Here is a 26,635-nt window from a genome sequence, read left to right as displayed (position 1 = left end):
AACATCTACCAAACACTTCAAAGCGACTTAAGTAATAGTAATCACTTAAAAAAAAGTTTTAATGGCAGAAAACCCAAATTATTTCAGTTAGAAAAAGACTCAAGACTTTAGTTAGAAAAAAAAAAAGCACTTTTGTTTAGCAAAGGATTTGAGCTTCTAAGGGATTTTCAAGAGTCATTAACTTCACGTTGTCTTTTCCTAAACAATGGTGTCCTAGTTACTGGACCAACAGCACACAGGTGGCCCAGAAAGCACACACACATTGGTCACTGCCACTGTGAGAGTCTCTCAGACACATGGTGAAACCGGCTAAGAGGCTGCAGACGATTATGTTTCATTATAATGATATTTCCAGAAATAAAGGGAATTACACATTAATAAAGCAATGGAACTATGTGGGTAACCATGACAACTGCTGCAAATTTAATAACATTTTATACTCCTCAAGAGTTTTTTTTTTCTTTTCTTTCTTTCTCTCTCTTTTTTTTTTATTGCCAGAAAGATGAGAGAAATTCTGAGAAAGAGCTGAGAGGCACTATATCTCTTCTCTGTACCCTCACAGTTCTAAAGATGTCACAGGCATGCTCAGCACATGATAATACTGACTTCACAGCAGCCTCTGGAAACGCTCCTCCTGGTTCTCACATGTGTATTTATCTTGAAGGATGGTCACAGCCTGGAACCCACAGTCCAGTGTCTTTAAATGACATCTGGTCAGAGAACCATTTCTCTAAGTCAAGTCCAATTTCATTTGTTTTCAAAAGTACGTTTCTCTTTTTGAATTCTCACCAAAGCAAATGTCTCTCGTGCATGTCTACAGAAATTTCTGAAGCTTCCTAAATACCTAAACAGAATTTTACAACATTTTATTTTTTTTAAAGATTTTATTTTTAAGTAATTTCTACACCCAATGTAGGGCTCGAACTCACAACCCTAAGACCCAGAGTCATATGCTCTACCAACTGAGCCTTCCAGGTGCTGCTTAGAATATTTTAAAGGAAGACATAATCTAAATTATGCAGGCTTCCAAGTAATTCCAATTAATCCAATCATCTTTTTGTTTTTGTTTTGCTTTTTTTGTGTGTGTTGACAAATGAGAAGTCACAAATGGGAAGGATTATTTTAAAGTTGCTCTTCCTCCTCCCCCAATTCAAGGAATGCACAACATGCAACTTCTTTTTACCATTTTTCTGCATATTCTCCTATGATCTGTCCTTACCATGTGCAGATTAACAGTCAGATCAATATAGAAAGCGTATTCCGGATGACAGTGCATTAAGTGGCAGAAAAAAGACCAAAGGCCATTCCCATGTGGCTAAGGAAGCTTTCTGACCCTTCTAAGGGCATATGTCAGAAATAGTGCCTCTTTCACTTGGAGAAAATGAGGGTCTTGAGGAGGTGAGGCCAGCAAGGGAAAATTATCTACCCCTCAAGTGCTGTTACTCCATCTGCCCTTTTTTCTGGCTCAAGTGAAAGATGAAGCGTTTCATCTCCCTCACCTCAAAAACTACCATATACATGGGATTTTGTTATTGCTTTTTGTTATTTAGGCAGGCTCCTCTTTTCTCTATGGCTTGTCCCCTTGTCGTAATTTTGCTGTTCCTCGGCACCCATGCCAGTCACTGTCCTCTGATGGGACCTCCCAGTGGCTCAGGATGTTCCTTCTTCTGGAAGTGCCCTCCTCCAGGCTCCTCCACCCCCTTTCTTCCTGGGCTAGTTTCCCACGCCCATGACCTCCTTCTCAGTCTTCTCCCCTTCGTATAGGCACTGGCCAAGTCTCTATTCCCAGCCTTTTTCCTCCCTCCTAAACCCAGGCTGCTCCCGTCACTTCTTCCTCTCAACCCCGAAGCAGGAAGCCTTTTAAAATGCTGCCCTGACCCCACTTTCCCTCTGCTTAAAATCCTTCAACAATTCCCCAAAGCAGGATCACCTTCAGTCTCCTCGGCCAGGACACTGGAAGCTTCTGGCTTGGTTCTGGGTGACTGCCAAAGGCCTTCACCTCCTGGCACCTCTTCCACAGCAGGGTCACACTTTATGCAAGTTTGTCAAACACATGGTGGCATTTCCTGCCTCTGCGTATGCTGTTCTTCCACCTGGGCTGCCTTTCCTGCCTTTCCCCGTCTCTCTAATGTGTAAATCGAATCATCTTCCTCATGCAATTCTTTCCCATGCTTTATCGTTTTTGAAAGATAAAACTTAAACTAGTTTTTGGTCCATAGGGCTCTCCTAGATCTCAGCCCCTGCTTCATTCTCTAACCATACCTCCAGTTACACCGCATCTTTGACTCTGCTCCCAGATAATCCAGTTACTTTGAGTCCCTGAATGCAGCATGAGTGGAAGTTGTTCCCCAAATCATCACATCTGCTCTAAACCTTCAATTTCAGCTCCCCAAAAGTGGTCCCTGGAACTCTTCCCCCTTCTGCCCCTTCTTGGAGCTTTAATGGTCTCTCCCTTGACTGGCTGTTCTTTCTCTAGAGGAACAAAATCAGTGCCCAGAATGGTCCCAGGCACAAGGGGGTTAAGTAAATATCTGTAGAGCAAATGCCTACAAAAGGGTTAATCTCTGACTGTGACTCTTCCTCATTCCCTGGAGAAGCCCAATAGTACTGCCCACAATGGAGCATCTTTTTTTCCAGTGTGACTGGACAGAGAGGATCCTGTTTGTCTTTCTGCTCTGGCCAGTCTCAGATGTGCCTGGAGAGCCTTGGGTGCTGCTCCCGGAAGCAGTAATGACTGGGACTTGCTGGGGGTCAACTGCCAAGAGGAAGAGGGATCTAGCACAAGTACTGACCTTCCTGGGATCTGGGAGTTATTGCAGGCTGGAGGAAGGGTAAGGACTGGCCCAGAAGGATAAAGACTTTAAGGTTTCTGTCCATATATTAAACTGTATAACTTGAGATTATCCAAATAATTATGTGGATTAAAGGGATTTCTAAGTATAACCCCTCCACCAAAGTTATGATGTCTACAAGAGAGAATGCCTCATATAAAAAATAGCTATTGGCATGTGACTGTTTGAAGCCTCATGGTCAACAGAGCATGGGATCGGCAGGAAGAGTAATTCCCTTATAAATTACTTGTGATTCTTCCCAGTCTTCTGTGTTTTACCGATCATACCTGAAGCAATTTATTTCTCTTATATAATCCTTTCTCTTCCCCTACTTTTTCTCCCATCTCTTGCCCACTCACCAAAAGAAAGTTTATTTCCTTGCTTTCCCCTTAGCTGCTTAAAGTCCCTAACCCTCAGTTTCTACTTCTGTGAAATGGGAATAATAACAGGGCTATGAGGATTAAGTAGACAATATCTAGAAAGTGCTTAGCACAGTACAATAGAGGAGCGTGATGAATGTTAACTGTGATCATTGTCCTTTATATTCCATTTATGAGTGACAAACAGAAGACAATATAATAAATAAATCCTTATTAAGGTTAAAGAAAAGTAGTAAGTCTTACAATGCAATTAACATATAAAGCCAGAGCCATCAAATTCTTCTTCCTCTTTAAAATAACCAGACCTATCCTTCTGAATTGCTATACTGAGTATAAACCATCAATCAATACTTATTGCTTATTCCTAAGTGCATGACTTATTCTAGGTCATGTGGAGGATACAAAAAGAGAGCTTTGAGGAATTGACACTCTAGAAGTCATATCTATTTCTTTTCTATTTTTGTAATGTGTATCCTAGCTATTCCTCAAAAGGACAAGGCAGCTTGTAGTAAAATGCTCAAGGTGGTAGAAATCAACACAGAATGAAGAATCAGACAAAAGAAATGGTGGGAAAGAAGGACAGAAAACTACATTGGAAGCCACAAGTAAGCTGGCTTTTTAAAAAATTTCAACTTTATTTGGCCAGTGTGTTTGATTCCAGTATTACAGTAGAAATGCCTGAAGAATTGTCAACATTTGATTCGACTCAAGCATCTTTGGCTGTGTCCCAGCCTGGAAATGGAGGGTCCTGGTTCTGCCTGATGCCGACCGCAGGCTATGCAGGAAGTCACAGAGGAGGGAGAGAAGGGAGCTGCCCACACCTGTCCTGGGTCTCAGCCAGCAAATGCCCCTCATCCAGTTGTAATAGGGCCCATGCTACGACAGAGACCAGAAGTCCCTGTTTAACCAAACAGTTCGAGAGACATGCTTGGTCATGGCCACAGCGGCATGAGGTGAGAGTGACTACATCCAGCCTGACTCTGCCCCTCCCCACATGGGGACAGTAGTCTCCAGGGAGTCCTGGCTAAGTGAGAATGGACATCCTGACAACCAAAAATGTCTAAAAATCTCACAGATGGAATTTTAAAATAAGCGATAGTATAAACCTCACAGAAAGGAGACATTGCCAGCATGAGGTTCCAAAATGTTTTAGAGAGCACTCTGGAGAAAACCACATATGAAAAAGTACATTACAATTAACAACAAAAGAGATGGCCCATGAAAATGGGCTGGCCTGGAGATAGATCCCTTTCCAAAAATTGAAAAGTGAAAAAAAAATAAAGATGGGATTATTTTTTAAAAGTTTTTAATAATTCCAGTTAGTTGACATACAGTGTTAGATTAGGTTCAGTTGTACAATATAGTGATTCAGTAGTTCCACAGTCACCCAGTGCTCATAGTGTGCTCCTAAATCCCCATCACCTGTTTCACCCATCCCCCACCCTCTCTCCTCTGGTAACCATCCGTTCTCAATAATTAAGAGTTTGTTTCTTGATTTCTCTCTCTCTCTACTTTTTTCCCTTTGCTCAATTCTTTCACTTCTTAAATTCCACACATGAATGAAATCATACAGCATTTGTCTTTCTCTGATGGACTTATTTTGCTTAGCATTATACTCTCTAGCTCCATCCATGTCATTGCAAATGGCAAGCTTTCATTCTTTTTTATGGCTGAATAATTTTCCAGTGTATGTATATACCACTTCTTCTCTGTCCATTCATCAATCAACGGACACTTGGGTTGTTTCCATATCTTGGTTATTGTAAATAATGTTGCTATAAACATAGTAGTGCATGTATCCCTTTGAACTAATGTTTTGGTTTTTTTTTAAGATTTTATTTATTTATTTGACAGAGAGACAGCCAGCGAGAGAGGGAACACAGCAGGGGAGTGGGAGAGGAAAAAGCAGGCTCCCAGTGGAGGAGCCCGATGTGGGACTCGATCCCGGAACGCCGGGATCACGCCCTGAGCCAAAGGCAGACGCTTAACGACTGCGCTACCCAGGCGCCCCTGAACTAGTGTTTTTGTATTCTTTGGATAAATATCCAGTAGTGCAATTGCTAGATCATAGGGTAGTTCCATTTTTAACTTTTTGAGGAACCCCCATACTGTTTTCCACCGTGGTTGCACCAGTTTGCATTCCCACCAACAGTGCATGAAGATTCCTTTCTCACCACATCCTCGACAGCACCTATTATTTCTTGTATTGTTGATTTTAGCCATTCTGACAGGTGTGAGGTGAGATCTCATTGTAGTTTTGATTTGCATTTCCCTGATGGTAAGTGATGATGAACACCTTTTCATGTGTTTGCTGGTCATCTGGATGTCTTTTTTGGAGAAATGTCTGTTCATGTCTTCTGCCCATTTTTAATTCGATGACTTGTTTTTTGGTGTTAAGTTTTATAAATTCTTTATATGTCCGGGATAAGAATCCTTTATTGTATATGCCATTTGCAAATATCTTCTCCCATTCAGTAGGTTGTCTATTAGTTTTGTTGATTGTTTCCTTTGCCATGCAGAAGCTTTTTATTTTGTTTTTGTATTTTTTTGAAGATTTTATTTATTTATTTGACAGAGAGGGAGAGAGAGAGAGCACAAGCAGGGGGAGGGAAGGCAGAGGGAGAGGGAGAAGCAGGCTCCTTGTTGAGCAGAGAGCCGAACAGGGGGCTTGATCCCAGGATCCTGGGATCATGACCTGAGCTGAAGGCAGACGCTTAACCAACTGAGCCACCCAGGTGCCCCAGAAGCTTTTCATTTTAATGTAGTCCCAGTAGGTTATTTTTGCTTTTGTTTCCCTTGCCTTGGGTAACATATATCTAGAAAAGGGTGGCTAAGGCTAATGTCAAAGAGGTTGTCTTCTCTTCCTGGATTTTTATGGTCTCACATTTAGGTCTGAAAAAGACAGGTTTAAATTTATATGTGTATTAGAATGAAGTGTTGCTTCAAAATTTTTCTGCATTTCTGATCAATGTCCCCTCCTTATGGTGAGTATCTACGTAGTGCATGAGAGCACTAAATGTGGCATCAGAGGAGAAGTGGAAACAGCTCGTATTAACAAAAAGGATCATGCCAGCATCAGGAGATGCAGCATTGTTTTCACTACTAAATTCTAGGAGGTTACTGCATAGATACTTACATAAAAAATATTGAGTAAACTAATGCGTGTATCTCCAGAGTGATTTTGTAGAACAGGCAGTTCAGACTGGAAGTCTGGAGTCATATAAGTCTATATAAGCGTGACTTACTCTCAGGCTCTTCTCCCTAAAAATGGGCAGAAAGCATGAACAGACATTTCTCCAAAATGGAGAAATTGGACACATTTTTAACTTCCGAGACTCGGCTCCTCATCTGCGAGATGGTGGTAACAGTCCCTACTCCTCAGGGTCACTCCGAAGGTAAAACGAGATAGCAGAAGTAAGTGGCTGGCCCATGGCAGGTATTTATAACAAAGATTGTACCTTCCTATCCCCAGGTGTATCCTGTACAAATCTTCATTATTCCTTGTACAGATGTATGGACTTTAATATTCATACTGTGACATTTCATAAAAATGGATGAATCACAGGTCATCTACTTGTATAATTATTTCATTCCCTCCCCCACTAACTTACAAACCCTACAAGGAGAGGGGTTTTTCCTGTTTCCTCCTAGTGTAAGTGGTAAGGAGCATATCACACATGGTACAGGGTCTATCAGTATTTGTTGTAGGAAGGAAAGAAGACATGTTTTACTGAGGACTTACTAATATGGTCTAAGCGTGTTGCTCTTTGGTGGCCAACTTGAAGCATACATGTGGCTTCAGAGACTCTCCAAAGAGAATGGTTGCTGCTCTTTTGACTGGCGCTCTCAAATAGCAGCATTAGATGTTCTGAACACCCGTAGGCTCCTCAGCCTAAAGCTGCTTTCACTCCAGCACCCAGATTCAAGTGAAAAGTTTGAAGTGACTCAAAAATGGATTTTTTTGCTTTTATGTACTTTTGATCTACAAATTCTCAACAATAGAGTCTATTTATCACTATAAATGCACAACCATTTAGTTTCAAAACAGAATGAGGGGAGATTATGAGCTAGCTTCGAAAATTAATTACCACTTATGTAACAAAATTTTTGTGGTAAAATATGTTCTCAGCTCCAAATGACTAGCTCATGAATGAACTTTTAAAACCCAAACCATTTGCACTTCAGGGCTGTCAATAACACACTGATGAGATACTATGGAAGTTTTACCTTTATAAGGTCATTAATTTTTTTAAAAATGTAATCTAAAGTAAAATCTAAAGCCTCCTTTTTTTCCTTCCTTCTTTCTTCCCTCGCTCCCACCCTTCACTCTCCCCTCCCCGTGTTTCCCAAACACAGTTTAAAAAAAAAAAAATCCCCTGTATTCCAAGCTGCATTGGCAGAAGAAGCTCCAAAAAAGTGTTAAGACTGTGACTCACCTCATTGTAATTCTGCTTATAGAATTTATGGAAAAGGAATGAAATCCAAGAAAATAAAATAAAACTTTAAAAATCCCACTGATAAGCAAAAATCCTTTCTGTAGGAAACAGAGTTATATAAAAAGATTTATATTTTGTTTCGTGTAACTCAGAGGAAACCCATATCCCTGTTAACTGCCCCCTCTAATTAGTTACAGACCATTTAACTCCATAAATATTTTCAAGGATTAATGATAATTGACACATGTATTATGCTTTTAATCTTTTAAGAATGTTAATATTGATCCTTTTTCCTAGAATCTTGGGATGGCGCCAGTATTATATCCCTGTAGAAAAAGAGGCAGAGATGCCATCTTGTAACCAGCCCCGTAATGGTTAAGTCAGCCTGGTTACGTACGTTGGCCGGGGTCTGTCTCTTTGCCACATCCTCCACTTAGCTCAGCTCCAGGCACAGCCAGGGTGATTTCCCTCTTTGTGTTCTCCCATTAACCACTTTCATTGAACCCCAAGGAGCCTAGAGACCAATGAATGCAAGGATTCTCAAACTTGGCTGTGCTTCCCCAACCATGTGGGGAAGCATTACAAAGAATACAGATGGTGCATGAGTCCCATCCCGGACTGAGTCCATCAGAACCTCTGAGAATGAGACTTGGGCCAAACAGCCTTGACCAACCTTAGTGTAACTTTAATGGAAACAGAAGAGCATTATTCAGACCTCTAACAAATGGAGTTGACTTTTAAAGGAAGAGAAGAGTTTTTGATGGGGATCTGTCAAGGTCAATTGGGCCACAGGGTACCTGGGTATTTGGTTAAACATTATTCTGGATGTGTCTGTGAGGGTGTTTCTGGATGAGATTAACACTTGAGTCAGTAGGCTGAGTAAAGCAGATTGGCCTCCCCAATGGGGGTAGGTGTCATCCAGTTCACTGAGGGCCTAAATAGAATCATAGGATGAAGAAGTGAGAATCTACTCTCTCCGCCTGCTGTCTTCAATTTAGGACATGGGTCTTCTCCTGCCTTTGGACTTAGACTTGGACTAGAACCTCTGCCAATTGGAAGGAGCTGTGTGCAGGGATGCAGAATGAAGTTTTTTTTTTTTTTTTAAATAAGAAAATACTTTACATTCTATTCACAGACACATAAATAATCTCATATGATTCTAAAAAAATAGGATGGTAGACTGTGAATATAGTTTAAAGGTGAAGGTACTGTCTGACGTTATTGAATAATGATCAGCTCCCTACCTCTTTGTGTCTAAAATGTTTACCAAAAAGATAAAAGAAAAATATCATCAGGAAGAGAAAGGCAGTGCTGAGTGCCGAAGTCAGCGGGATGCAAGGACACAAGGAATCTCAGGGTGTCAGAAGCTCATTGGCCTGGGCCTTCTTTTTTCATTCCCTCTGGGTTCCTGTGAGCTGTGGTCTCTGATATTAAATACCAGAAGTGCTGCTGCTCCTTATGGTTGAGGCTCCCTGCTGCATTTGCCTCTTTTTCTCACCCTTCTTGACTCTCTCTGTCTCTCTGGTTTTTTTTCATTCCTTCTTTATTTAAGCAGTGGATAAGTGTTTTAGGAAGTACATTAAAAATCAGTCATATTAATATGATGGGGTCTAAGCTAGGGATGCGGATTATTTGGGGACAATGTGTTCTCCAATAAAAACATTTAAAAGTGAAAAAAATGAAAAGGTCTGGTACTGCAATTTAAAGCAAATCACCTAAATACAGATAGATAAATAAAATAGGGCAAGATAATGGCATCTTTCTGAGTTTCCTATGCCAGAACTTTTCAAGCAAACTTAACATGCACAAGCAATTGGGGGAAAAAAAATTCACAAGTGAATAATTTAGCATATAACCTTCAGCAAAATCTAATGAAAAATCACCAAGCTGGATTTCAATACAAATTGTTGCATACAAAACCTGTTTTGCAAATATGTTACTGGTTTTAATGTAAGTTGCTGCATAAAATGTGAACAGCTTTACAACAACTATATTCTGTAATTTAGATTTTTAGCTTAGTTGCATGGCTTACTTATGTAACTACAAAATGATGAGTCTGGAAGGCTTGAGCTTATAAGGGGAAAATGTCTTCACTTTAGTGATTCCAGTTTAAACTTACAGAAATATCAAATTACTTATTGAAAAAAATCCCAGATGAAGTAAAAAGGAATGTTCTGGGAAGTTGCCATTGACAACCCTGACCTGATCTTATAGATGTTTGTTTCCCAGGATTACTTAGTGAGGAATATTAGCATTTTAAAAATAATGGCCAGAGGTCTTTAACAGTCTCATCAGAGGGTTCTAGAGGGGCTGCATCTTTTTGTTTTTTGTTTTTTAAAAGAAATAGCTAACCTAATTCTGTATAAAAATCTGAGCACAAACTAATGAAGAATAAAGATAATTAATTAAAAATTAATTCAGAGACTATGACTTGTTCCCCACTGTTCTTCCAACACCCCACCCTGACCTTGGACTGTCTCTGCAACCTATGACTGTAGAGACGAGGTCATAGGAAGGGAACCTGAGGGGGACCTTTCCAAATCCTATGAATCTAGGAGTCTGATCTCTGACTTCCAAATAAGGTTAAAGCACAGCTTTGTTATCCAGATCCTGAAATGTCAGCCAACTTCACCAGCATGAGGAGTGCAATCAAAAAAAGACACTGTGCACCAACAGAAATACATCAGTCACTAAAATGGAAAGCCATATAGCAACAGCTGATGTCAACGCCAATGAACATTTTTAAACAACAACAACAGATTACTACATGGGTGTGCATACCAAGATGAAGGAACGTTCTCCTAGAGCTTAAACCTGCTGAGTAGGAGTCTTATCAACTGGGCAGTAAGCTGCATACAGAGAGGTACCACTTCCTCCTGCATTTTCTTTACTCACTAACACCATCTTCACTTCCATTTGCAGCTTACCCTTCATTTTTTTTTTTTTTAAGATTTGCTTATTTATTTTAGAGGGGTTTAGGAGTGGCAGAGGGAGAGGGAGAGAATCTCAAGCAACTCCCTGATGAGCACAGAGCCCAACACGGGGCTCGATCTCACAACCCTGAGCTCGTGACCTGATCCAAAAGCAAGAGTCTGGATGCTTAACTGACTGAGCCACCCAGGCGCCCCTCAGCTTACTCTTCGTTTTAAACTCCCATGTCCTTATTTACACTTGGACCCTTGGACCGTACTCCTTTCCTCCAGCAAACGTTGAAACAAAAACACCTAAGAGAAACAACATTGGGATGCCAATTTTCACCATTACCTAATTTTTCCAACCTGTTACAAAGTGCAACTCATAAAATCAAGAGGGAGCATCATTCTTTGTGTGTGTTAAACACTCATGGTAAAGCGATACCAAGTAAAGGAGCCAAGTTTCGACAATGTGGCAGATACCCTCCTGGAAATCACTTGTGAAATGGCACTCCTTGAAGGCCCATATTTCATTAACTTGGCAAAACTCCCTTTCAAGGTCATTTCCAAATGCTCGTCTTGTGCAGAGCAGCATGCGTGTAGCAGCACCAGCATGGCACTAGGTCAACCCATTAGTCATTGCTGGAGTGAGCCTTCTGTGGAGAGGCAGCCTGCTTCAAAGTCAGATGGGCTTTGAAAAGCAAGCCAAGAAAACTTTCAGATTTGAAATGCTACAGAAAAGAAGGTCACAACATCTTTTAATTGCCTACTAGCCCTGCAGAAGGTTGCTTTTCATATTTTTATGCAAATATTAATATCTGCCCAGTGTGAAAACCAGGTTAAAAAATGTGGTAAGTGAGTTTGCGCATATGTCTTCAATTGAGCGTGGTGCCGAGTGCCAAACTTCAACCAAGCTGATCAGACCGTAGGTCTGTGTAAAAGCCGAAAGTGCTGGAATCTAGTTGCTATAGCTGCAAATTAAACAAATAAATGAGACACCATGGAATGCAGCAAAATATCTGTGGTCTGATTAGTTCATATTTGCCATATGTGTGAATATTAGCAGTCAAATTCTGAGTTTAAGCAAAGTGCTTCATAGAAGGTGCAAGCGAGGGGAAATGCTTAAAAATAAATGAGATTTGAATTCTATGTCCAAGGATAAGTATCTTACCTTTTATATAAACTTTTAAGGAATTTCATTACCTTTTTATGTTAGGAGCATGTACAAATTCAGTGTTGCTAAAAATACAAGATTTCCACCCAAGCATTTTTCCTTGAAGTTGTCGACAGAGTTTGACTCTAGCTTCTTATCTATTATATGATAGTAAGTGAACATCATTAGCTATAGGGAAATTTTATTTTATCTTGGCCACACTATTCCTATCCTATCCTCTTTCAGGGGACTTCTATTTACGGAGCCTATTACGAAGCACTGTGCTATGTGCTTCCAGGGCCAATCTCAGGAAGTCCTGCAAGAAGCTGTAAGCTTCCCACTCATGGAATCCAGTAGAGAAATTTAAAAAGACCATTGAACAGTGAATTCTATTCTGACTAATCTCTTAAATCACTTATACTAAACCCTTTTCAGAGAATGATAAAAACCAGAGAAAACTCGAGAGGTCATCTGGTTCAGTGGCCCTTTCGAGGTGGCTCACGTGTCTGCATCTCTTAGAAGAGCTGTCTACAGAAACAGAGTGCCTTTTGGGGTTAACCCGGTGTGAGAAAGAGAATGGAACAAAAAAGACACTCTATTATGTGTGTGGCAGCGGGACAGGTAATAGAAAGGGATGTTTACTAACATCAATCTTTTTATCCTAACGCATATAGACAGTAGGAGTGTGAGGAGTAGCACTTGGACATACCAGATAATTTTATATATTACCAGGTCACATGAATGAATGTATTTGATAAGGATGAAAGGGGTTGCCTTAAGGGGAAACATTTCCGCCCACCAGGGCTAATCCTTACAACTAACTTAAGACACATCTTAATTAGATCATTAAGGACAAGCTCATTCTCGGAATATGGATATGGTAAAACAATAGAAAAAAGTCACCCTTGCTTAGATGAAAAGGAAACTCATCGAAAATGCCAGGAACATTTATTAGTGTCTTGATGAGATATGTTTGTGAAATATAATGACTATTCATGGGTAAAGGCATCTATTCACTAGATATTAACAAAGCTCCATGAACAGAGGCCCTGGGTGTGATAAATGTGATGGGGTTGGTCAGCTCAGCATCCTACCCCCAGCTAGGGAGCTGGCTAGCTTGTGCAAGCCTGGGCAGTTCTCGTGCTGCACCCTTGAAGGCCAGCGGATACAGTTCTGCTCTGGAAAAGGGTAAGACTGGTTTTGAAAATTATAAGCCAGTGAGCTTGACAAGGATGTTGTAAGGTTCTAAAATGGATCACTGAAGGACTCAGGTAGGAAGCAGAGAGAAGTAAATGGTGATCATACGTACCAGCCTAAGCTCACTTAGAGAAAATAATCTTATTTCCTTTCTGGAAAGAGTTACAAGGCTGGGAGAGTAAGGAAATAAGATAGAAATGCATTCACTCTACCATTATTCATTCATCCTTTCCAAAACATTTTCTGAGACCTACTATGTGCCAGGCACTGATGCAGAAGAGGGGGCTATGCGAGGAAGCTAAGAGCATACACTGCAGTTAAAGAACGTCCAGTTCCAGACAAAGGCAACAACAGACTCAAGTACAGGACAATGGGCACTATCATGGAGGCACATATGGGGTAGAGGCTTGTAAACCAGGGACGGTCAGTTCTGTGATGTAAGGCAGAGTTGATGCATGAGTAGACTGGGAGGAGAAGGAGGGATTTGACAGGGAACTGAGGGTTGGGTGGACACTCGGTCCTGGAGAAGCCCCATCTTAACCTTAAATAGGCTCATGGAAGTTAACCAGTATTCCTAAAGGACCAGGCAGTTTGGGAATAAATTTGGTAGTTTAGGTTCAGATTCAAATAGAAAGAACGATTACCTAACATTTGCAGCAACATGGATGGGACTGGAGGAGATTATGCTAGGTGAAATAAGTCAAGCAGAGAAAGACAATTATCATATGGTTTCACTCATTTATGGAACATAAGAAATAGCAGGAAGATTGGTAGGAGAAGGAAGGGAAGAATGAAGGGCGGGGGTAAACAGAAGGGGGAATGAACCACGAGAGACTATGGGCTCTGGGAAACAAACTGAGGGCTTCAGAGGGGAGGGGGGTGGGGGAATGGGATAGGCCTGTGATGGGTATTAAGGAGGGCACATATTGTGTGGAGCACTGGGTATTATACGCAAACAATGAATCATGGAACACTACATCAAAAACTAAGGATGCACTGTATGGTGACTAACATAATAAAAAATTAAAAAAAAAAAATAGAAAAAAAAAGAAAAAGTTGGGTTGAACATTTCCTGGTGGGTTGCCACAATCTTTCTTTGCTGTTCTTTCCTCACTTTTTTTTTTTTTTTTTAAGATTTTATTTATTTATTCGACAGAGATAGAGACAGCCAGCGAGAGAGGGAACACAAGCAGGGGGAGTGGGAGAGGAAGAAGCAGGCTCATAGTGGAGGAGCCTGATGTGGGGCTCGATCCCATAACGCCGGGATCACGCCCTGAGCTGAAGGCAGACGCTTAACCGCTATACCACCCAGGCGCCCCTTTCCTCACTTTTCAACACGACGCAGATAAAGGAGCGTGCAGATGAGATGATCATGTCTTCATGTTCTGGTGTGGACGTAAGGATCTGGCACAACGATTCTGGGCTCCCAGAAAAGTTTCTTTTCCCACTTTATCTAAATGTGACCAACACAATGACCCCTTGGGATCTCTAGATATCTAGAATCCAGACAAATTGGGAAACAGCAACACTTACCCTTCACAGGTGAGTTTTGTCCCCAAGCTACCATCCACCTGTTGCCAATATCATCTTATAACCCTTTCCTCAACAGATCCTCGTCCTAGAACTCTCTCTCCAGTATACGTATTGCATTAATTTCCTATTTCTCCATCCCTGGATATATAATTTTCAGTGGCTAGTACCGCTGCCCGCTCTCCCCTTCTGCTACCACATAGGTCATTTTTATCTAAATACCTGTCTTGACCTTAGGAATCAACCATCCTCTCTGCACATGGTTACAAAATGGTTAAAATTTACTGCTCTGAAAAATCAGTTATTTTGTTACTGACTTTACTCACAGCAGGAGACTCCAAAGAAGGTTCAACTCAGGCACCTCAATTCAAAACAGTTTTATAGGTCAATCATTTTATTAAATTCCAATAGATCCATTTAATGACCCTTAAAATCTGAATACTGGGGCTTCCCCAGAGCCCATGCTCTACTCAAATTGAGTTTAACAAGATGGAAATCACTAGGAATACGCATAAGGATCCTACATTTTGTATATAAAAGAACAAAATAACAACAACAACATCAAACCTTAGCTAAACCACACACTGGTCAGGTAGGCAGTGATGTGCAAGTTTCAGTGTATGAAACTGCCAAAAAAAGCTAATGGATCTCGGACAACACTAATAAGCCAAGACGCTGGCTAAACTGCTCTGCTGTGCTCTTGCCAAATCATACGAAACTGTAAAAACGAATCTAGACAAGCCGAAGACTCGTCAGGGGAGACCGAGCATGATGGTAAAGGGCCTGTGTACCATTTTCCCAATAAACATTTACGGAGTGTGCAGGAATGCCAAAGACTATGCTAGGTTCTGGAGGAAAAGATGAAAGAAAAACAACAACAACATTTGCTGCCCTTTATGGCCTCATAGCCCATTGGGGGAATCACCAAATAAATACTAGTCAAACAATGTGATAAGTGAAATCCTAGGTGTCGGGACAAAGTGTTCTGAGTGCAGAAGAAGGGACCCATTCACTCACAGGTGGAGGCTGAGAAACGGATGTAGCAAGAAGCCATCAGAACTTCAGCTCTTCTAGAAAGGTAACTGAGGCAGCAGTGTGGAGAAAGTTCTGGTGAGGAGGGAGTGGGGAGGCAGGGAGATAAGAGACGAGTGTATTGCCTCAGTTCAGCTTGCTGATGACGAAGCCCTGAATAAAGCCGGGATGCTGGCAACGAGGAGGCTGGGGCAGCTCTGGGAGCCACTCTGGAGGTATATCGCATAGGACTTGTCAACGAACTGTGAGGACTGTGTGCAAAGAGGGCTTTCAGATGCTTCTGCCATTACTGAAGTGGCAACATGAGAGGAGTACCAAGATGAGAGGAGGGGTTAACGTGATGAATTTGTTTCAGTATGTTCATCTCAAGGTCCTTGTGTCAAATGCTGAGCATGATGCCCCTTGGAAGTTGGACCAGGAAGTACAGACTTGGAATGACCCATGTATAACAGAGACTGGAGTCATGGGGAAGAGTGAGATCCCCTTGGAAGAGAACATGAAGAGAACAAAGACAGCTGGTATTTGAATCCTGCAGAATAGATGAACGGACTGGACGGATTTGAACTGGAGGAAAAAAACAGAAGGTTCGGTTCCTCGTGAGAGTCTTCCCCTCAGCTGAAAACCCCATGGTCCCGGTCCACTGTTGAAGCTCCATCCCTGGAGATGCTCACATAGAGACTGGAAGGGAATATGCCAAGATATTGTTCAGGGAACTGAGGTATCACGTGGTGTATGGACCAGATGGTCTGTAGAAACACTTCCCGAGTTTTAAGATGCTAGGATTCTGTGTCTCTATGATAGAAAATGCAGCTTTGTTTTTTCACTTCACTTTCTTTGGCAGCTATCACTGATGCTTGCTGAGGTTGGAGCTTCAATTAAAAGGGAACTGGAAAGGATATAGGGATGGACTTCTGCCAAGGATCTGGGTCTGTGGCTAATGAATGATCTGTTTGTGGTAATGAAGAAGGAAGCCAGTTCCTAAGACAACACCTTCAGGCCTGGCCCTACCTCTCCCCCAACTATGAAGAACTGAGGGCACATGAATGGGAAACATATGAATGAAGTTTACTTTGAAATATCTATGGATTTAAGGATTAGGGGTAAAAGAAGTTGAGTAAACCACACTTTGGGTTTTGCTGACCCCAAAATATCTGAATGTGATTTATAGACCTTTTGATGAACTCAAACTACTGCTGGGCCTGCTCATCTATTCAGTGTAGCAAGGAAAAGGGCAGAGTGTAAGCCAAGTAGTATTAGCCTTGAATTCTATCCTTCCGTGGAAAATTAGTTCTAAGAAGGATTTTGTGATGTCAGAAAGTTGCTTTAAAAAGCCATAGTCTATTACCCTGGAGGAAAAAAAAGCCACCTAATAATCAGATAAAATAATCAATATATGGAACTGCTTTCCAATAAATTTGACCCAGGCACTTCTATTTACCTGGCCTGTAACTCTCAAATGTCCCAGGGCCACGCTGTGTTCGTTGGACATCATTTCAGGCCTTCTCAGGCAGCAGTAGCAATATGGTATGTACCCACCAGTAAGACCCTCAGAGGGGACAGCAGGCCATGTATGTGAGACTTTACTGTGGTGCAGCTGAGATTGAAGAGGGAAGTAAAACACAAGTTAGGAAAGAAGTGAATGGTTTGGGATTGCATTTTCTGTCAACTATTATGAAAAGGAAAAGACAGAGGAGGGAAAAAAAAAAAAGGACAAGAGAAAACACAGACATAGACTATTGGTCAAATTCATTCATTGATGCAACTAATACTCGTTGATTTCCATTATGTAGAGGCACTGTTTGAAGCTCTTGGGATAAATGAGGAACTGAAAACAAAGACCTTTCCCCTTATGAAGATTAAATTCTAGCAGAAGGAGATGGACAATCAGCCATAAATACAGCATGTAAGTAAAGCCAGGTAATAGGTCAATAGGTAGCACCAGGGGCATGAAAGCAGGGTAAGTAAGGGGACCCCGGAGATACAGGGGTAGCTGGCAATATCTAATAGGCCGCTCAGAGTGGGCCTTACTGAAAAGGCGAGACGGCGCAAATGAAAACTCACAAGGAGAAACCTATGATCCGTAAAATGAAATATGAAAAAGCTTACACATGAGAACCGTATGCAGTAACTGAAAGTATCTGCCTCACTGTGGATGGAACTCTCCTTCTCGTTTCTAGGTCTTTGGGGTCTTATTTGTTTTCTTTGGGAGGTCCATTGGGAGTCTTAGAAAGTGGTTCCCAAGAAATCTCTGACCTCTGTTCCAGTCTTACTTTTTATTTTTGAAAATTTCCAGATATCTTTCAGTTACTTTAGAATATATTAGGAAAATAAGAAAGGTCGGGGTTTTTTTATATGAAAAAGAAGATAGCGTTCTCTTGACCAACAGCTTATTTTGTGAAATACCCAGTATCAGGGTGGCACAGACTCCATGGGTCATGAAATGCATCCTCTGTGGGGCCTGGAACTGGAAACTTTCCATAAGTTGTGTTATTGAACAAAAGAATAACATCAAATCTGAGTTCCTGCAAAGCCAATGATCATCCAAGCAGTATTTAATGCCTTCTCTTCTGGGAAAGACAGATGTACAAAAACTTTAGTAATTACCAAATGTCAAAATAATATTGAGCAGAATAAATAGTTGCCTAAATTAAAGTTTTCTTGAGGATCAGTTATGTATAACAAGAACAACTGACAAATCAAGCATGAAGAGAGGTGGGGCTTATTTTTTTTATTTCCTTATAAATTATATGGGGAATGAACAACCGCTGTGATTTTAAGAATATCTAGGTCATGTATGCTTAAAGATCTGTGATAATAATAATAATATCCAAACTTCTGCAGTGCTTGGCATTCTCAAAGCATTTTATAAACATTAATTAGGTCTTCGTGAAGCAGAGACACTGTCTCGTTGGTTTTTCCTGTTCTAGCATTGCTGAGAATCTGCAATCCTTCTAGAGTTTAAATATTTATTTATTCATTGCTTTGAATGTATACTTACTCCATTGACAGTGCTTTAAACTTATAATCAGCAGAAGAGACGGGCTCAGGGGTCTATTTTTGCAACCAAGAAACAAGCCTGAATAACAATATGCTTCTCGTTGTCAGAGTGAACACAGCCTACGGGACACTACTCTGTTGGCTTGTGGAATTGTTTTCCTATTCCCCTTCCACCACATCAAATAGGCCATTTCTATCCTTTAAAAGTGCAAGTATTTTTCTCATCCTGTAACCACCCAGTGCCTAGCAGGGTGCTTTGCATTTCATAGGTCTTATCAAAAATAAATGTTTGCTAGATTGAATTGAATCAAAGCTCAGCTCCCACAGGTTGCAGCCACGCAGACCCCAACCACAACTGCCCACAACCACTAGCATTACATTTTGCAAAGTGATTCATTTTGCTGCTATCTCTAGTTTTTTCTTGTCTTATCATCAGTGGACTGAGGATAGAAAGGTGGTAAAGAATATAAATATAAACATGACATTCTTCTAAGAGTCTTTTCTTTCTTTTTTTTATAGAGAGAGAACGCACGCACGCAGGTGTGGGAGTGTGTGTGGGAGGGGCAGTGGGAGAGGTAGAAAGGGAATCTTAAGCACAAGGGCTCAATCTCAGGACCCTGAGCCGAAACCAAGAGTACGACACTTAACCGACTGAGCCACCTAGGCACCCCAACATTTTTCCAAGTTTCAAAAACAAACATGTAAATACCCTTTTAATCACCAACACTTAGTGAATGCCTAAGGGGCGTCCGGCGCTGTTCAAATTGCTGGAAATACAAAAATAAATAGGGCTGCAAGGATAGAACAGTTTTTGATTTCTGGATATTGAAGTGACTTCAGTTAAATGTGCTATGTTTTATAGGTTTATATTTTTAATTATAATAAATTAAAATTGCGTGTGTGTGCACATGCTATTTTAACAGAGCCTGGAGATAAGCTAGCAGTTACACAACGAAGTTGTATTACTGTTACAACTCATCTATTTACCCATTTCCTCTTTTCTTCTCCAAAAAAATTCTAAGATTGCTTGCTGAGAGAACAGAGGTAAACAATAGAAAGGAAGAGATAGGATAGTTTCCTTTAGTTACAATCATGTCCAACTTACGGGTACTTCAGAGTAAATCAAAAGGAAATCCCGTGAATTTCAAATCGTGTGAGTTTTCTTTCATGCCTACTTTCTGACTAATTTTGTGCTGGGCAGTTGAGTGCTATAAATTCAAGACTGACTTGGTGACGTCTTCTGAAATGGTGCTGTGACAGACTTTATACCGCATCAGGCCTCTGGATCCCAAGAGATTATGCTGAGACTCTTCAAACAGTTAAGTGTGATTCTATACACAAGAACAGGGTACATTCTCTCTTGGAATTCTTGTAGCTACAAAGATCTAGACAAACAATAAAAGGCCTAAAGGGCCATAGGCCATCCGCAGAAATATCTAAAAGTTACAAATTAAGCTAGTAATATATTAAATAAAATATGTTCTATCCTCCTACATTGTTAGATATATATTTCATAAAACAAAATAAAAAATACATGATTGTATGGGTAATAAAATAGACTTATAGATTTATCAATTACAAATTTGTGAATTATGAAATTATATTATTTAATATAATATAAATATAAACACTCCAAAATTTAATTTTCTTGTCTTCATTTCAGCAAATTCACTGAATATATTGTTATAATGGAACTTTTCACAAAATTTAAGCTCTACTGATCATATTAATCTAAGGCATTAATTAAAAATAAAATGTAATTATTATTAAAATATACACAATTTGAATGTTTTCATCAAAATACATTCAAATGAATGTAAAAATTTTTAGTTGAATTATTTTCATACTTCTAAACTAAATATTGAAAATTAGTTATTAAAATTAAAATACAAATGATAATTATTAAACTTTTAAATAAAATTTAAATAAAGTTGAAAATGCTTATCTGATTTATTAGTATTTCATAAATATTTTTATACATTTTTATAAAAATTAAATTATTTATGATTCCAGCAGTTAATGTTCATATTTTAATAGCCAATCTAAAGAATCAGCATCCTATTTAAAGTCACATACATACGAATTTGGAATAATGCAAATTAATATTGCAAAATATTCCTCAGCCACCATATGCAACTTCTTTGTTAGTAATTCTGAAACCATGAACTGGAACATGAAGAAAACCAAAGAAATGGTCATTCATCTCTACTCACAGACAAAATTCATTAGGAAAGAATCTATTGAGCTCTTACTATCTTAGAGGATTTGACATGTTGATTCATTTATCTTTTCCCTTTCCTAAATATCTGTGTCACTCAAATTCTCCTTGAATTCCTAAGTAGTGTTTGTCTCCAAGAGTGAGAACTTTAACCCATCAAAGTGACTCGAGGGGAAATTCTAAGAGTCAAGTTATAGTTCTAATGGCCTCATGAGTACTTAGAAACCATCCGTTCGAAACGTTAAGTAGCACCTGGATCTGCAAAGGTGGTGACTTATTCTCTGGTGTACAGGTAATATTGTGCATTTGAGGGATGTGGACGACAGCCCAAACAGTTAAGGCCTGTACTCCTATAGCACACGATGCGACCACTGGTTCTCAGCGAAGGCCCTCCTCGTGTTGTTAATTTCATACTGTGCCTAATTTATAAGCTAAACTTTATCGTAGGTATGTACGTATAGGAAAAAACATAGTATGGTACTGTCGTCGGTTTCAGACATCCCTGGGGATTTTGGAACAGATCCCTCTCAGATAAGTGGGGGGGTGTCGACTGTATACAGAATTCATGCATCAGTCTTCCAAATAAGCATTGATGCTACTACGTGCCAGGTGGGTGGGTGGAGTGCTCGGGCCTGGCAGGCTGCTGTTTGCACTAGGAAGTAACACTCCTGTGAGGGATACCGACATGCCTGATGGAGATTTGAAGGTGCTTTTCAGGCCGACAGGAGAGCTAACCTGGCCTGTGGGGGTGAAGAGAGTCTTCTGAGAGATGTTACAGAAGCTAGCAGGGTGAGCAGGGGTTCTCCAGTAAAGAATGGGAAGGGCACTGGGGGCGGAGGCTTGCAGACACTGGGTTATGCAAAGGCTTTTCACATTCAAGAAAAGTCAAAAGTTGGAGAGGCACAGAGTAACCACATAAAGACCCTTCGACGGCAAAATGAATCTGACAAGACCCAGCTAATTTGTTTGGAACTAGACCAGAAGGGCCATGTTAATCCTTCAACAGCACGGCTCTAATTGGACTCAAAGAAAATGCCAGTTGTCTGAGCTGTGTCACTTTTGAGGAGTTGGCTTAGGAAAGAATTAATCAAAGCCCCTCAGTACAGTAATGTTTGTTTGTTAGTACGCACCACTTTTCTCCAAATATACCAAAATTGGGGGCAGAAAGGAAACTTATTTTGGACCTATGACGTGTGATGTCTAGCTCTTCGTTCCCCTATAATTTCTCTGATGGGTTGCCCTTTTCACCAGGAGCACCCAGTGACATATTCTAAAAATTGCCGTAACCAAAAAAGTGTAGGCTTCTTAGTTAATAACAAAACTGCTCAATTCCAGAAGCAGAAAGGGAAGACAACACAAAATTTCTCTGCAGAAAATATATCCTCAAGTCTTGTAAGGTGACATGAAAACCATCCAAAATATTTGATTTGAAACGTGTGAAGGCAACACCGTGGCTAAAGCATCAGAAGGAATCAGACGGAGAAGAAGGGAAAGAGCTAGCCACCCCAGGCAAATGCCCTCCAATGGGCACAACCTGCCAAGGACACTTCCAACACTTGTAGCAGCTCTCTGAGAGAGTCTTGCTGCTCCTCCAGGGGCAATTCTCCCGGTGCCCTAGTTACATCCAACACAATCCCCTGATGTGAGATGGAAGAACAATGGGGCCTCGAGAGTTCTACAGGTGGGACTAGGTCCTTCTCTCCAACAGGGGACAAGCCTTTGAATGGCACAGAAATTAAAGACATCCATAGAGTGAACCAATTGTATTATCCAACAACACCGACACCTTATAAACTGTGGATTCATCTGCTACGTAGTTTTAATAGTGACTCAGTTTCATGGGAAGATTTTTCTTTTTTTATTGACATTCAGTATTCTTCTCTAATTACAATCTCTCATAATCCCCCTCATTCCACCGCCAGTTAGGCACATTCTATGGAAAGCCCGAATTAGAAAATAGGTCTTTAATAGATTTTTTTTTTTAATGAAAGGAAATTATTTGTTTTAGTCTACTCACCATTCCATGATTCAGCCACCCTGGGATAAAATTATCCAGCAACTTTGGGTAAATCATCTCTCTGTCATAGGCATAAATGATCCAGAACACCGCTACCACGAACTGGAAGGGAAAAGAAATCCTTTATTTAAAATTCACAATATACAACGTGTTGGTTATCCATTGTTCAAAGAACCCAACAGAACTGTAATCTATAGTGAAAGACGGATCCGTAAACCAGCTAATGACTGGAAAGGGATCTCTGACTTCACTCCATTAGTGGTAACGCGTGGGGTCCTTCTTCCTTCCTTGGTCTCCCTACTGTGTTCTCGCAGGCAAAGGGATCTGTTTTCGAGGGAGAGATAAATGATCTGTCTGTCATCTGGAACAGCTCCCTTTTAGGGCTAATTGTGTCGGTTTGAATCCTCTCAAGAGGGTTTAAAAGTTCACTGGTGGTTTTTTGGATCCCATTCTCCACTGTCCAGAGTCAGCACACGTTCAAGAAACTATAGTGTATTTTCCTTGAACCCATCATGTGGTTTAAATTAATCTTCACATTCTCAAGTTTCCATTTCACCACTAACGGCATTAAAATCACTGCTATATAAAATGTCCCAAAGTCACATTTCCTGCAAATGTATTAATTTATATAGCCTAAGCAGGGGCTTTGGCTGCATTGAAAGCAGATTGTATGGAACACAAAGGAAGAATCCTAGTTCTCCTGGAATAACTCACATGTTCATCTGGGTTCCTGAGGTTTATTTAGACCAATCAGCAAAATTACCATCCGAAGAGAGTACAGTACTCAATTTATTCTCTTATCTTTCTTCAAACTAATGGTGAGAGAAGTTCAGATAAAATAAAGAAATGAATGGTCCAGGGTCTTAACCTTCAGCATAGAATTTTAAAGAAGATGCAAATGCTTTTGTACGTCGTCAATAAATGTGGCATGGAGAAAGCAACTACCCCAGAGAGAGGGATCAAAGTCTCTGCAGAGTTACATCTCATAACAAATGCTACAAGCGATAAAATGCAGACGAATGTTAAGCAGAAACAATTTTTATCTCATTTCTTGTAAGTCATCCATACCCCCACATTTTATTAATAAAAGTAGTAAATATTTTAATGCCACTTTTTATAAAACTCCCAGCACAAGCTAGTAATCTGAAGGGTTCCAAGTTCTTTTCCAAGTATGTCAGTTATGACATGGGTAATCGTAGCCTGAAAAGAAAGTTTACCCTTAAAACCTAAGATGTTATGAACATTTCTCATTTCATAAAACATATTGAAGGATAATTACAACAGGCAACCAGAGATCACACTCACAGTTTCAATACTGGATTGAGGTCTTCAGTTATTTATCCTGCTTTTGCATCAACTATTTTTCACTCAGTTGATAAATGCACAAGATGGAAAAAAAATTATTAGCTTAATGTTAACCATCATTAGGATCTTTCCAAGTACAATGAGTAATTTCAAATTATTCACAACTTTGGTTTATTCATCCCACTGCAGACTTCGAATGTCCTGAATACCAATGTTACCTGCCCTCAGACCTGGGTGCCAAACTTTACATCATCGTGACTCAAAATGCAGTCCCCAGATCAGCAGCCCCCATGTCACCTGAGAGCTTGTGAGATGTGTGGAATTGCCAGGTCTGTCCTGAGATGTTCTGATTCTGCATCTTTAATGAGATCCTGGGGTCATTCATATCCACATTAAAGTCTGAGACGTCGGCTTTGGAAGGTCCTACTCCAGCCACCTTGATCCTCTGGCCCTCACCATGGAGTGAGGCAGTCCCTGAGCCAAGTGGCTGGTCTACCCAGAGTCTCCACCTCCTTTTCTAGACCACATCCTGGGAAACTGTGATCCTGGAATTTCCTCCCGAGAAAGACACAAGTATGTCTCAGGGCCTGTGTGGACCTCCTTCCTGGGTCTGACCTAGAGAGTTGACTGTACAATCAATGTGTATACCCTCTGACCTGTGAAGTGGTTAAGATGTATCTCTCTCTGAAGGTGAGGACTAGTTTTACATTTCGTCTGGGAGTCCACACGCAAGCACGAAGCTACTTTAATCATGGATGGAGCTATAGGAGGAAACCCCTTCACCTTTGCCATATAATGTAACCCAACCATGGGTGACCTCCCGTCACATTCACAGGCCCCCTCCCACACTCAAGGGGAGGGGGTGATACAGGCCTGCACCACAGGGTATGCAATCTTGGGGCCGTCTTAGAATTCTGCTTACCATACGCTTCCATTCTTCTTCTTTTCCAAATTCTTTCAGCTCTTTTAAGTCCTTTGCATTTCCATTTAAATCTTAGAATCTCAGCTTGCTAATTTCTACAAAAACATCCTCCTAGAATTCTGATTACGACCATACTGAATCAATATATTCAATCTGGGTTGAAACAACATCTTCATAATATTGCATCCTCTCACCCAGGAACATCATTGATGCCTCCATTCATGTGGATCTTTGGTTTTTCAGTTTGTAGCTTTCAGTGGACAGATCTCACACATATTTTTAAAAAATCTCTCATCAAACATTTCATTTTTTTATGCTATTGTAGATAGTACTGAATTTGTTTTTACATTCTTTGTGACTCGTGTATGAAAGTACAAATGACTTGTATGTTGAGGCTGTGTCCTCTAGCTCGGCTAAATTCACATAGTTTGAGCAGTTCTTTCGTAAATTATTTTAGATTTTTATATGCACATGATCTGCAAATAAAGACAGCTTTTCTTCTTCCTTTACAAACCATTTACTTCTTTCTCTTTTCGTAACTGCACAACCTATAAGCGTCAGCACAATGTTGACTAGAAGTGATAAGCAGTGAGCACCCTTGCTTTCTTCCCTCTCCTAGGAAGGTGTCCAGTCTTTGAACATTTAATTTTGATATTAGCTGCAGGTTTTTCTTAAATGCCTTTTACCACTTTGAGGAAAATCTCTCCTATCCTTCATTTATGTATGTAATGGACAAGTGCTGAGTTTTTTCAGATAACTTTGCTCTATATTCTCAGGTGATCAGATAGTTCTTCTCCTTTATTCTGTTAATATGATGAATTATATAGATTTTAAATGTTAAACCAGCCATTAATACTTGGTCATTATGTATTACCATTTTTATATATTGCTGGATTTGACTTGCTGATATTTTGTCAAGAATTTTTCTCCCATCTTAATTTATACAATACATCAATCCATAGTTAGTTTCATTTTCTCATATCTTCTTCTAGTTTTGGTGACAGGACAATGGTGGCTTCAAAGAAATAAATTGGGAAAAGCTCCCTCCTCTAGTTTTCAAGGGACTCTGTGCAAGATTGGTATTAGTTCCTCCTTACCTATTTAATGTGCTACTTTTTTTTCTTTTCTTTTTTTTCCAACTTTTTTTTTATTATGTTCAGTTAGCCAACATATAGTACATCATTAGTTTTTGATGTAGTGTTCAGCAATTCATTAGCTGTGTATAACACCCAGTGCTCATTACAACACATGCCCTCCTCAATACCCATCACCAGGTTACCCCATCGCCCATCCCCTCCCTTCTGTAACCCTCAGTTTGGTTCCTGGATTCCAGAGTCTCTCATGGTTTGTCTCCCTCTCTGATTTCTTCCCATTCAAGTTTTCCCTCCCTTCCCATGTGGTCCTCCACGCTATTCCTTATGTTCCACATATGAGTGAAACCGTATGATAATTGTCTTTCTCTGCTAGACTTATTTCACTTAGCATAATCCTCTCCAGCTCCATCCATGTCGATGCAAATGGTGGGTGTTCATCCTTTCTGATGGCTGAGTAATATTTCATTATGTGTATGGACCACATCTTCTTTATCCATTCGTCTGTTGAAGGGCATCTCGGCTCCTTCCACAGTTTGGCTATTGTGAACATTGCTGTTATGAACATGGGGGCGCATGTTCATTACATCTGTATCTTTTTTTCATTACATCTG

The 26,635-nt window shown here is 40.3% G+C and overlaps 1 protein-coding gene across 10 annotated transcripts in view; it reads right to left on the bottom strand.

The window, feature by feature from the left end:
- The window catches only part of AIG1 (androgen induced 1), a 247,898-nt gene that overhangs the window by 143,774 nt on the left and 77,489 nt on the right, over positions 1 to 26,635 (bottom strand). For all 10 annotated transcript variants that reach the window (XM_087865539.1, XM_045810097.2, XM_087865543.1 and 7 more), the window contains exon 3: positions 22,704 to 22,805. In XM_087865539.1, coding sequence (XP_087721665.1) covers positions 22,704 to 22,805 — 102 coding nt within the window. The remainder of the gene's footprint in view (positions 1 to 22,703; positions 22,806 to 26,635) is intronic.

Source organism: Ursus americanus, chromosome 11, assembly GCF_024610735.1.
Source record: "Ursus americanus isolate L20-20 chromosome 11, mUrsAme1.1.p, whole genome shotgun sequence".
Taxonomy (NCBI): domain Eukaryota; kingdom Metazoa; phylum Chordata; class Mammalia; order Carnivora; family Ursidae; genus Ursus; species Ursus americanus.
The sequence above is the reverse complement of the archived record's forward strand: the minus strand, read 5'-3'. Positions and strand labels throughout refer to the sequence as shown.